This window comes from Bombus bifarius, unplaced genomic scaffold (assembly GCF_011952205.1).
Source record: "Bombus bifarius isolate JDL3187 unplaced genomic scaffold, Bbif_JDL3187 scf7180000008165, whole genome shotgun sequence".
NCBI lineage: Eukaryota > Metazoa > Arthropoda > Insecta > Hymenoptera > Apidae > Bombus > Bombus bifarius.
The window spans coordinates 1,535,144-1,547,767 of NW_022884487.1; the positions used below are offsets into that span (position 1 = coordinate 1,535,144).

The window sequence follows — 12,624 nt, forward strand, 5'->3', positions numbered from 1 at the left end:
TATGGCAACAATACTTATTTTGTACAGTATTGTAATAAAAGTATACGTACAATTTTGTAAAAAACACAAACTTTGATTTAATTTCGTCGTTTCTTAATAAAATTACATATGTAATACCTTTGTTCGGAATAATATCGACTCTAGAATCAAAATATTTTCATTTGGTATTATTACTATTACAAAGTTTAATATCATTACTTGTGATATGTTTTGAAAATTCATTGATAAAAGTACTTACAAAGTTCACAATGGTTATATATTTAGAATAGTTCTAAAATCGATTCCTTTATCGACTTTATGATACTGAAAACTTACGTTTTATTAAAAAGTTCATTATCTACTTTTTAACATTTATTTCTATCGTACAACTATTTAATGATAATTCATTATCATTAAATAATCCATATATTTAAACTTTGGATCTGGAGGTAATATTTTACCAAAAACGATTGCATAACAAATCCCAATTTCTACAGATTCACCCAAAATTCTATAAGAAAATCTATTTTATGCTAATTCAGCCTCTTCATTCATCATATAAGGCAAGTAAGATCACTATTTTTCAATTATTATATCATATTATAATATTCGATTAATTAATATCATACTATAATATACATAATATTCTTTGTAAAATAGTTCAAAATTATAATTATATTCATATTATCATTTAAATATAATGAATTAATTTAGTCATATCAAATGTTTATAGAATGTAAAAAATACACTTTTATAAAAAAATGAGTATAACTCAACGTTTAAAGCACATAAAAACGCACGTAACCATGTGTGGAATACATTCTATGAAATCAATTTCCAGGTAACAACAACAGCAGCGCGCCAATCGCGTGGCGAGGAATTCCATCTAGCGAGCATGAAGTGCCCTGATTGGCGCGCTGCTGTTACGTGATTTGGCTATATAAAGGAAGGGTTGGCATTGGATCAGCAATTTACAACCGACTCTTGTAACGGTTACATCGTTAGAAGTATTGAATTTTGAAGCGTTCTGCATTCAACATGCCGCCAAAAGTAAGTGGAAAAGCTGTGAAGAAAGCCGGTAAGGCTCAGAAAAACATAAGCAAAGCCGATAAAAAGAAGAAGAGGAGAAGGAAGGAAAGTTACGCTATCTATATCTACAAAGTGCTGAAACAGGTGCATCCTGATACTGGTATTTCTAGCAAGGCAATGAGCATCATGAACAGTTTTGTTAATGATGTTTTTGAACGTATTGCTGCTGAAGCATCAAGATTGGCGCATTATAATAAACGTTCTACAATTACCTCTCGGGAGATCCAAACTGCTGTGAGACTACTGTTACCTGGTGAATTGGCTAAGCATGCAGTAAGCGAAGGTACTAAAGCAGTCACCAAGTATACCAGCTCCAAATAAGAAGATATATCTAAATTGATACAATAAACTGGCATTGAATTTTAAGATTGATAAGCAAAAGAAATGGTCCTTTTCAGGGCCACCAAATTATATTAATGTTGGAACATTGTTCGCATATAGTTAACATAAGTTACACATATTTGTATATCCTTTGCAAAAAGTTTTTAAAATTCATTATGACTGTTTTGTAGTATGAAATAGGATGATGTCTTGAAAATGGCTTGAGAATGTTTCCATTCATACATACCTTAATTAATACCAAAAACTTAATACTTGTTATCGATGCAATAAGAATTTTTTATTATACGATGTTAGTTTATCATTCTAAAAATGCATAACTGAAATCTTACATAAATATGTTTTTAGTAAGCATAAAATATAGGAAACTGAAAAGACAAAAGCCTCAGAGACTATTAGATGTAAAATAAGTAAAATTTTTTTATTATCACATAATGTAACAAAAAAAGAGGTGATCTGCATCATAAATATCAATACACGTAACTTTTATTAATGGAAAGAGACGTTATAATATTTATGACAACATTTGAGCACTTGTGGTTTCTTCGTATTTACACTTTATATTGTGTCTTAATAAAATCCTTTTCTCACGGAACAAAGTATTTCAGTCATTTTGTATTTTAATTTTCCACGATTTATACGAATTTATGAAATGTTAGTTTATTATAAAAACAGTAGAAATTCTTTCTTACATACGAATTAAAACGTTTTGAATCGATCTAAGTTTCGTTATTAATTCTTGTCCATGAGGCTTGCTATACAATGTAGTTAAACACTTTGAAATTACGTCTTGGCACTTCGTTATTATTTTTCGTCTGCAATTCAATCAATTATTTTAACATTAATCGAATAGAAATTAAGTAACCGTCACATTTTGTCATAATTATTTTTATGATTATCTATTGATTTATTTTCATGATGCAGTAATGTACTTACTTAACGAAAGTATTGGTAATGTTTGAATGAGATATAAAGTAATTAACTAAATTTGCAGTCGATTCGATAAGGTGAAAATCATTTCCCTCGTTGAACCAAGTTCGAGTATCTTTGCCAATCATTCTGAAAACAAACATTATGCATTTATTTATTAAGTAAAATATAAAGAAATGGATTTATCAATAAACATATTCTACTTACTTGTAAATATCTAAGAGATCCTCCATTGATACTCCTAACTGTAAAAACCCAGATATAATTCCATTATTTGATACATTTAACTTACATGCTTTTATTTCTAACTGTTTTACTAGGAAGTCTGAAAAAATATAATACATCTTATAGTTTCATTTCATATTATATTTTCATTATATCATAATGGTGATAAAAGAGTTTTGTTATTACCAACTGGAAAACAGTGTGGTGATCCTGAATACTCCTGTCCCAAGGATATAATTTTGCTCATTAAAATAGTCATTTTATCTTCTGCTGTTGACGCATCTTTTAATTCTGTAAATATGTATTATCAAAACGTAAATACGAGATATTTTTTCATTCATATAAATGTATAAGGTAGAATGTTAATACCATTATTTATAATATTAGTCCAAATTTCCTGGATTAACATTGCATCTTGATGACCAGAACAATGAATTATAGATAATTTGCACTCCCACAATTGTAAAGGGTCCGCATATTCTTGGTACAACTACAATGAATGATTAACAGATATGAATCCTAAAAGTTCCATACAAATATCTTAATTCATAACATACATGGTTGGATCATACCTTTGTTATATCAAGTAACGAAAACTTTAATGCTCTAGATGCTTCATCGCTGAGTCTACCGCTTAAATGTTGGTTACAAATTGTATCTAATATCTACAATATGATGACAACATACAAATCATATTCTAAATAGATTTTGCCATAATATTTATAATCGCTTACCTGTTGTTGTATTCTAGCAACTTCTACTTTGTCTTCTAATTCACGTAAAAAAATGCCAAGGTATGGAGCGTATCCAGCCTGGTCACTTCTCATACAAACCACTGCTCGAGCTAAATATTCAACTCTCTGTGATAATGTTACATTTGATCTATATTTAAAGAAAAGAAAAGAAAATGAAAATAAAAAGTAGTTTCCTGAAATCAGGAAAAGAGGTGTAAATTTAATCAAAGTTATGTGCGTTATACGTACTCTTTAGTTGCTAAAGCATCCAATATTTTAGCTGCAGCAGCATGATTTTTATTTTTTTCATAAAATTGCCACAGCAAGTCTGGCGCATTGACTCGGGTAAGATAAGCTTCTAAAGAAGGTACTGCTAGAGCAACGAGTTCTCCATGAAGCCTTCTTTCTATCATCCAAGCATACACTGAAGCGTGGAGAATTTCACACTTGGAATGTAATGCGTCAGTTATGATGTCATGCAACTAAAAGATATAAATATTTATGTAAAAGATCCAGTAAATTTATTGGAAATAATATAATTTAAAAGGAAAGTATATTTTACTATTTCTTTTGCTGGTGTAACAGGCATAGTTGAGCCATTTTGTTGTGGAGGACCAGGTTTACTGGGTATGGTAGGTGTCAATGGATTAGAAATGCTTTGATTATAAAGATGATCCAATAACGTGGTGAATTCTTTATAAATCTCTAATCTATATACAAAAAATTATCTGAATAATTAGAATATGTGATATATTAAACATACAATTATTAAAATGTTATTTTATAATCAGTACCTTTTTATGTAAGCAAATCTTCCTTCTTGATCTTCGATTGGTTCATTATTTTTATAATAATGTAAGGCAGCATTATTAGGGTCTACTCTTTCTGCACAACAGAGACATAACTCGAGTACACCCGAATAAAATTGACAAGCGATAAATTGTTGGCATACTGCACTTAAATTTAGTCTGGGAGCAACTTCTTTGCAAAGCTAAGAATGTGAATGTAAACAGAGAGCATAAAATTGTATAAATAATGTTATACATAATATTAGAATGTTTACCTTTAAAGCAGATTGCAAATAGCATTCCTTCTCTTCTGGATTTGTACAACTTTTTGCTTTCAAAATTATTTCATTAGCCTACGATTTATAAAAATGTTAGCAATATATAAAAATAAAATCATGATTCTTTTAATTTTACTTCTTGTACCTTAGAACAAACAGCATCCTCACTTCTATATAAATTTGGACAAACTTCTCGTAATCTTTGACTAACAGCATCAACAGATGCATTATCTCCAAGATAACTGTAGATTTGTAAAAATTAGTACACCGGATTTTTATTATTTATTTAGTTCACTTACCTATCTATAAGATGAATGATCAATAATGAAGAAATTTCATGTCCAATTAAAATTAAATCTCGAAATGTAGCTGTAGAAAATTGATTAATTTGGTCCTATAAATTATTATAAATATTAATATAAAATTTTCAACTTAAAGAAAATTGTAATATGTAATTGACTAACCTTTGATAAACAATTTACAATATTATTTAAATGGTTTTCACATAAAATTTTCCAAAGTTCTAACACTTCACAAGCATGAGTAATGAAAATTTTTAATGCAGCTAAAGAATTCCTTTCTTCGACTATTGGTTCTTGGTAATGACTAGGTATAGTTGTTTCAAATCCATCAGTTATTCTAGTAGTACCATGTCTAAAAATCGATAAGTAGTTCAAATAAAATTTAATCATTTGTAAAGCTGTTGAAATAGTATATAGATACATACTGCTTAGTAATGTGGGTATTTTTATTGAGAAACGATCTTAATGCTTGCAGAAGACTTAGAATCCAGCTAACTTGTCTTGTTGAAATTGTACTAGAGATCTGAAATTATAATATGAGTAAAGGTTAATATACAGAAACAAAAACAATGAAAAAAATTTATACCAATTTAAGTCACCTGAGTTTTGTTGTTTATAATTTCTTGTTTAATACAACGCATGTTCCATATTGGTCGAAGTATTCTTCCTACATACAGATATAAACCATTATGTTTTGCAGAAAATTGTTGTAGAGAAATGTCTGTATTAAGTCCAACTGGTGCATGAGGTCGAAATCCTTGAAGCCTTAAATCATAGTTTGGAACTCTCGGTGTCGATGTGCGCATATCTCCTATGACATTCATAAACTATATACAGAAAAACTTATAAAGAAAAATAAAACTTTCATATAAAATTAATGTAATACCTGTATTTATATTAGTAAAGTTAGTACCATGTACATCAATTGCAGGTCCAATGCTTGTCGTTCGTTGACTACCATATAAAAAGAATGCTCTTGTTGCCCATTCTGCCAACTATACAAATTATAATTAAATATTACTTTCTAATTTTACAAAACTTAATTTTTATAATTAAATTTTGATCTTAATTTTTAATCTGAATCAGGACCTCAGCATTTTGAGAACTTTCAAGCGTGGCTAAAATAAGACAAGTCGCACATGCTTGTTCCAATGATTGCGACTGAAAATATGCGCGAACGGCTTCTGTATCAGGACCACGTTGTTCTAATAGAAGCTGCTTTAAGATATCCATTGGACGAACTTGAACATAAATAATGGCACCCTGTAAGTAAAGAAATAAACAACTTGTAAATAACTACATCTAATAGATTTACAGACCTTTAATTAATTATATACCTGAGAAGTCAAAAAGATAAATTTTCGTGGCGCTTCCATGTGCTGCCTTACAAGAAGAGGAGGTTCTTCTTGTGTAATACTTTGTTTTTCAATACATATAGCTGGTTCCACAAGAATTTCTGCCATTGCCCATACGGGACTATCGAGGGATAAAGGACTTTGAGTTTCAGCTAAATAATTTGTGAATGGATAAGCATCATTACTTAAACATAAAGCAGTTTCTGTATCTCCACCGCAAACAAGAATTAATGTTCCTATAACAGATATATACTGCATAGTATATAAATTTTAACATTATGTCCTTAACAAAAAGATATTGGAATGTATACCTTTCCTATAATGTGCCATTTGTACTTTCCTTGGCCTCATTACTGTAGCATTAGCAGCATAACCTGGTGGCAATCTAACATGTATTAACTGCAGACCTTGAGGTCTTATTGTTGGATTAGCAACTGCAGTGCAACTGAAGTAAAAGCGTGTTCCAGTAGCTGCAACTACAACTAAGTTTAAATGTACTGATTCTGACTCTGTAATAGCTGATATGCTCACCAATGGTCGAAAATTATTACTATCCAGTGTTCTAAAAATGATAAATGTAATATGAATTATAATTTCAATTATTTAAAAATAGGTTTTGTATAAATATACATACTTAACAACATGAACAGCGTTTTGTACTAAGGAAGCTTGTGACAAAGACGCGACTTTGGACGCACCATTATTATCGATATCCCAAACTGTAATTGTTCCCTTATCACCGAGTGTGTATAAAATATTTCGTGAATCATCAACGGAAATTTGTATTATTGCTTCTTCTTCTGATAAAGCTATAGTGACAAATGATGGAACTAAAAATGATAATGGACCTTCAGAATGATTTATTTTTTTACAACGTTTCCCAAACCAGCTACTTTCTGCCTACATAACGAACAGATATTAAAGTGATTAATTATGATTTTTATATTGATTATTTTTATATTCATATTTGTGTAGCAAAGTTTACCTGATAATATATTTCATAAAGGGATCCATTTCTACCACCAAGGAAAATTCTCCCACTATTAGTGTTAGCTATTGTTGTAATGCCAATCCCATCCGTAGCAACTGTGAAAATTGGTTCAGGAACTAGTTGCATTTCTGGTGAAGTGCCTAAATTGAAAATTGAAACAGTAAATAAGGTAACAATAAGATTTAGAAAAGATGTAATCTTCAAGTAAAACTGAAACTGTATTATACCATCACTGGTTTCTGTTAATGTAACTCCAAGAATAGTTATTTCCACTGTAGTTGTAAGAATCAACAAATATTTTACATAAGATTGGAACACCCCTGCTTTGGGTTTTACTAAACCTACACTTATAATGGTTTCATTTAATCCATCAAAATATGCAACATCAGACCTAAAAACATATCATTATAAATATTAATTACTTAATTATGATACCTTGAGAAAATATTTTATAAACTTTAAATAAATTTTTACTCATTTTCATATGACCAAACATATATATCACTATCAATTGTAAGCCAAGCTTTTGAAATTTCTGTAAAAAGACCCATCATACAATGACATTGCATATCTAATCAAATATTAAGAAATTATATTTTTTATATAAGGAAGCAAACAAAACATGCATATTACGAATATTAAAGAATGATCAATTATATAAAAGGATACGATGAAAATGTTCCATTATCTCAGATGGCAAAGAAATTTTACTATATGCTTTCATTTGATTTATATTAGGAAAACATAATGACATCCCATTTAAATTTGGATAATCATGATCATCAAGACCACTAACAGTTGGTCCACCTAAAACAAAAAAGAGTTTCTTTATAGAACATAGAATAATAAAAAAATATGCAAGAGACAAGAGAACAACAAATTTACCTTGTACGTTATATCTCATAAGATTAATTAAGGATGGAAAGTTGCTATCAGCTGTAATGTGTATATCAACCACTTTCCCTGCCATTTCTAAGGCATCTAAGTGTATTTTAAGCGGTTCCATTTCAGTGAGGGTCATGTTTGTACGGTACAGGGAAAAATTAAATATTAAATACACACAGAACTAAATTCAAACAAAAAGATAGAAATAAGATAATAGTAAGGGTATTAACAAGTTTTAACGTGAATTATTATTATATAATTATTATCAACTAATATCATTATCCTTATGTACTTATAAATAATTATCTGACTTTTTCGTCTAAACATCCTGTGATTAAAGGTTAGACTTATTTATTTATCTAAACATTGAATAATATTGAAAATAATAGGATCTACTGTATTGTTTTTTAAAAACATAATTGCATCTTAAAAATAAAAACGTATTCATTTTACTTAAGAAACACTTACTACAATTTATTAGAACTATTTATATATTTTTAATGACATTCACGAGGCTTATGCCGCTCGCGCCACACAGGTAAATTTTAAGTTGTATTATCATACAAACTATATACGCATACGCGAAACTAATGAATCTTATTGGCTTGAATTTATCTGGTACATAGGAGATAAATATGTTTGAATTCAAATTGAATCTCTTTATGCATTAAACAATTTACGCTTAAAATAGGAATATACTAAATATAAAATATAACTTATCTTTTTTTATGATTCAGTACTTTTAGTACATAATACAATAATAATAATTATATTTTATTTTCTAAATTATTACATATAATGAAAATCTTGCCATCTACAATCTTTTTCCTAATATTTCTCATTTCACCGATTTTTCTTGGTGCCACTGGTAAAAGATTTATCAGATATGTTTCATATTAATAATTTAATATATTGGTAATACTTTTATTGCAGATAATGTAATGAATGCAATGCAAAACCTTTACTGCAATCTTGGATTAAAACTTGATAATTCATGTCCCATTGATGGTGGCTGGACATTTTGGAGTCCATGGGGTTCTTGTTCTGGGAAATGTGGATTTAAAGGAAAAAGAATGAGACGACGTACTTGTGATAATCCTGTGCCTTCAAATAATGGAGCTCCTTGTATTGGTCCTAGTTATCAAATTGAAAATTGTCAAATTACTGGTACAACCTAAAGTAATAGAATATCAATATAATTTTACATGTAATTTAATGTAATAAATATTTTTTTAGGATGCATGATGAATGATTACGAAACAGTTGTAAATGCTCATCCTATACGTAAAGGAGAATTGAAAATTGTAAAGAAATTTCATAAAAAATTACCAGCTTTAATAGAATTATGTTTTCTTGTCGATTGTACATTTTCTGTTGTAGAAAAGATTCTTGGAAAAAATGTGGTAATAAACAATAGAATTTGTAGTTATTTAAAGAACAATCTAAAAATAATATTTTTATATACCTTCTATAAAGATGCTTTACTGGAATGCTATGAATTGTGTTAAATATGATATTGGATGTCCAAGTAAATAAATAATTAAATACATATGAATATTTACATAAATGTATGAATGCATGTGAATAATAAAACATTTTCAGACTCTGGTGGTTGGAGTGTTTGGGGAGTTTGGTCGGTATGTACTGCAACTTGTGGCAAAGGACAAAAATATCGTACAAGAATTTGTAATAGTCCAACTCCTTCAAATTTTAAATTAATGTGTAGTGGTTTGGCATTTGAAATAAAAAGCTGTGTGGGGATTAACTGCAGGAAACTCTCAGGTATAAATTCCCAAGGTCTGAGTGTTAATTTATATGGAATATAATTTCTAAATTATATATTATCTCATTGTTTTCAATAGGGAGCACTTGGAGTAATTGGAATGAGTGGAGCACATGTAGTGTAAAATGTGGTAGTGGAGTTCAAACCAGAAAACGCTTATGTTCAGAAACGCAAAATTTGCAAGGAACTTCATGTAAAGGTCCATCCAAAGATATAAAAGGCTGTATAATTAATAATTGTTCTAGTAAGAATGTTATTTTATATAAATACAATATTGTACATTTTCTAGAAATAACTTGTACAATCTGTAAAAATTATTTTATAATTATCAATTTTTATTAGTAAATGGAATGTGGTCAACATGGATGGTTTGGTCACCTTGTACTTCAAGTTGTGGGATTGGTACACAATTGAGAAATCGAATGTGTACCAATCCTTCTCCGAGTGGTAACGGTACATCTTGTGTTGGTTCAGCTTCTGAAGTTCGCCAGTGTTTTACTAAACCATGTATAAATAAATTACATGAAGTAGTACACTTTACTGAAAGGAGTAGTCTGCAGTATGACAAAACTGGAAGACCTTCACGGTTGCTTCATATGTATCTAAGGTTTTTACCACTGTCTCCTTTTGGTATGATTATTTATCGTTTTGAAAAGGATTGTAAAGGATCGATGTGTGACTTCGTTAAATTGTTTCTTCAAAATGGGAAGATAGTACTTTTATCTCAAATTGCTGACTGTACATTAGCTTTAATTCATGAGACCAAATTGGAAGTAAGAAATGTTTTATTTTATACATTAATTGTTTTGTATTTGATTTATGTTGTTTTTTAGATTGGACAGTGGCATGTAATATTAATTGCAATATATGGGACACATGGAGTATTACGTATTGATGATGGTTTTCATAAAGTTACTTCTTTTTCATGCATTCCAATTTCATATGACTTGGATCATGCAATGGAAGTCGGAGGATTTCAAGGACAAATTCAAGAACTAACAATTAATTTTGCACTTGTTCAACTCCATACATCAAAAGTTATTCATATTTATTCAGTTCTGCAATATTAAGTGAATAAATATATTTTAAATATAAAATATCATTTAGGATAATCACAGTACAAAATATGTAAATCTTTTATCCAGTAGTAACAATGTTCGATATTTGATGGGAGATGACAATGAAGGTTTTATTAACATTGGTTTAACAGATTCAGTTGCAGTATCATGTCCAGAAAGTATAGAATATTGGCAAGTAAGAAATTAACAATTGCTATTTAATCAATAATATTTTCAAAGCTATTATTTAATAATAATTTTATAATCATTATAATTTAGATTATAATTGCTATAAAAATAGAGAGCCTGAATGGACTTATAGCAACAATACCAGATGATTTCTTCAATAAATATATCTTATTATTGTTAGAAGAGGGAAAAGTAAAGCTGAAATTTTATCAAGGAGAAACTTCTACTGCAATTGAAAGTATGGAACATATTTTAATAGGAGAATGGTTTGAAATAGTAATAGCTCATGATGGTAAAAACATATATATGCAAATTAATGGAAATGAAAAGAAATATGTACCTTTAACCTTGTCAAAGACAATAATTACATCAAGAACTGACATATTCTTAGGAGCTATACGTGATGATATGAGAGTAAATAACTTTATTTAAAAGAAAAAATCTGTTTCATATATGAAATTCACAATTTTTTATAATAGGGGAAGATATGTTCTAACTGTGTAGACATACCACAAATAAGTTTTACTCTTGGATATCTCAACATAAATGGAAAAGAAATAGATCTTATATCATTACCAGTTCTAGAAATAAGTAGCAACCGATTTTCTAGCCGTACTATTAGTATATCTGGTAATAATTCTTAATATAGTATTATAAAGATATCTAAAACTCAATAATATAATTCCACATAATAATATTTTAGATTATTATGAAGAAATACCATTACTCTTAGGTCAAGAACTTAAATTATCATGTGTCTATAATACAATTCCTCTTGAAAAAGAACACACATTTTCTAAACAGACATATGTTCTATGGTTGATAATGGATAAATTATTAAAATCTTATGGAAACAAGTAAATATGTCAAATTCACTATTGTACTTTTTATATTGATTTTGTAATATTTAATTTTCCATCAAGCAATGATTTTTTCAATCTGAAAGATGATGGACGAGTTAGTACCGTTAGTATTGCAAGCTATATAACTCGTGATACAATAGAAAACTTTTATTCGTGTCATATTTATCATCATAGAAATAAATCAAATAAAGATTTAGGTCCAACTCTCTTTACATTTGGTATTACTGTGATGAACAAAAGTGAAGGTAATACAGTCGTTTTTAAATAAAATAATTTATTTATGTTTTGTAAAAAACTTTGATCTCTTAGAATTTGAAAGTACAATTTGGAAACAATGGAGTCTTATCTGTAAAGTTGTGATCATGTGTTTCATATTCTTGATAATTTGGTGTTTATTAGAAATATTTCAGGATGCTCGAAATGGGTAATTAATTAATGAACTATTTTACAAAACTAGAAGTTAGAACTGAAATAAAATAAAGCATATGATATTTTAGGCATGGTTTTTATAGACTTCCACAAATGCTTAACATCAATCCCACATCCACTATAAATTTCATCTTATCTAAGAATGGTGTAACATTACTTGGTAGTCAGCAAGCTGCAAATGAAGTTGTATCAAGAATTTTAGAAGATAACTGAGCTTTTTAATTAGACAAAGGACAAGAAGTAATATTAATAATATAATTAACATATTAGTACACTAATAACTTATTTTGTAATACAGAATTTATAAAAAACAGAAGTATTAATTAGTGAATTAATAAAATTCCCATATTCTTTTAATGTTATTACAAAATACATTTATATAAATTTCTAATTGTAACAGTAGACAT

The 12,624-nt window shown here is 28.7% G+C and overlaps 3 protein-coding genes across 5 annotated transcripts; 2 read left to right on the forward strand and 1 right to left on the reverse strand.

Annotated features, from left to right (window-relative positions):
• The first annotated feature begins 935 nt into the window (after positions 1 to 935).
• LOC117209012 (histone H2B-like) lies at positions 936 to 1,997 on the forward strand. The gene has a single exon (XM_033450563.1). The coding sequence runs from the start codon at positions 1,018 to 1,020 to the stop codon at positions 1,387 to 1,389; it is 372 nt and encodes a 123-aa protein (XP_033306454.1). The 5' UTR covers positions 936 to 1,017; the 3' UTR covers positions 1,390 to 1,997.
• LOC117209009 (nuclear pore complex protein Nup154) lies at positions 1,865 to 8,453 on the reverse strand. Of its 2 annotated transcripts, XM_033450561.1 has the most exons (27): positions 8,364 to 8,453; positions 7,896 to 8,076; positions 7,680 to 7,817; positions 7,485 to 7,581; positions 7,238 to 7,401; positions 7,005 to 7,150; positions 6,654 to 6,919; positions 6,331 to 6,581; positions 6,002 to 6,255; positions 5,754 to 5,927; positions 5,551 to 5,659; positions 5,264 to 5,475; positions 5,090 to 5,187; positions 4,827 to 5,016; positions 4,662 to 4,756; positions 4,508 to 4,604; positions 4,360 to 4,437; positions 4,091 to 4,287; positions 3,859 to 4,006; positions 3,546 to 3,778; positions 3,297 to 3,444; positions 3,135 to 3,227; positions 2,932 to 3,052; positions 2,749 to 2,853; positions 2,545 to 2,662; positions 2,344 to 2,466; positions 1,865 to 2,222 (listed from the first exon to the last, which is right to left on the reverse strand). In XM_033450561.1, the coding sequence occupies exons 2-27, from the start codon at positions 8,029 to 8,031 to the stop codon at positions 2,096 to 2,098; spliced, it is 3,918 nt and encodes a 1,305-aa protein (XP_033306452.1). In that variant the 5' UTR covers positions 8,032 to 8,076; positions 8,364 to 8,453; the 3' UTR covers positions 1,865 to 2,095. The 2 variants fall into 2 exon arrangements, with proteins under 2 accessions (XP_033306452.1, XP_033306453.1); XM_033450562.1 differs by lacking the exon at positions 8,364 to 8,453 and having other exon boundaries at positions 7,896 to 8,287.
• A 219-nt stretch (positions 8,454 to 8,672) lies between these two features.
• Positions 8,673 to 12,532, forward strand: LOC117209143. Of its 2 annotated transcripts, XM_033450824.1 has the most exons (15): positions 8,673 to 8,763; positions 8,829 to 9,062; positions 9,132 to 9,298; positions 9,372 to 9,423; positions 9,498 to 9,692; positions 9,758 to 9,922; positions 10,021 to 10,451; positions 10,512 to 10,715; positions 10,786 to 10,932; positions 11,016 to 11,339; positions 11,405 to 11,555; positions 11,629 to 11,782; positions 11,849 to 12,033; positions 12,098 to 12,212; positions 12,286 to 12,532. In XM_033450824.1, the coding sequence occupies exons 1-15, from the start codon at positions 8,694 to 8,696 to the stop codon at positions 12,428 to 12,430; spliced, it is 2,739 nt and encodes a 912-aa protein (XP_033306715.1). In that variant the 5' UTR covers positions 8,673 to 8,693; the 3' UTR covers positions 12,431 to 12,532. The 2 variants fall into 2 exon arrangements, with proteins under 2 accessions (XP_033306715.1, XP_033306714.1); XM_033450823.1 differs by having other exon boundaries at positions 9,498 to 9,677; positions 11,629 to 12,390.
• Positions 12,533 to 12,624: the final 92 nt, after the last annotated feature.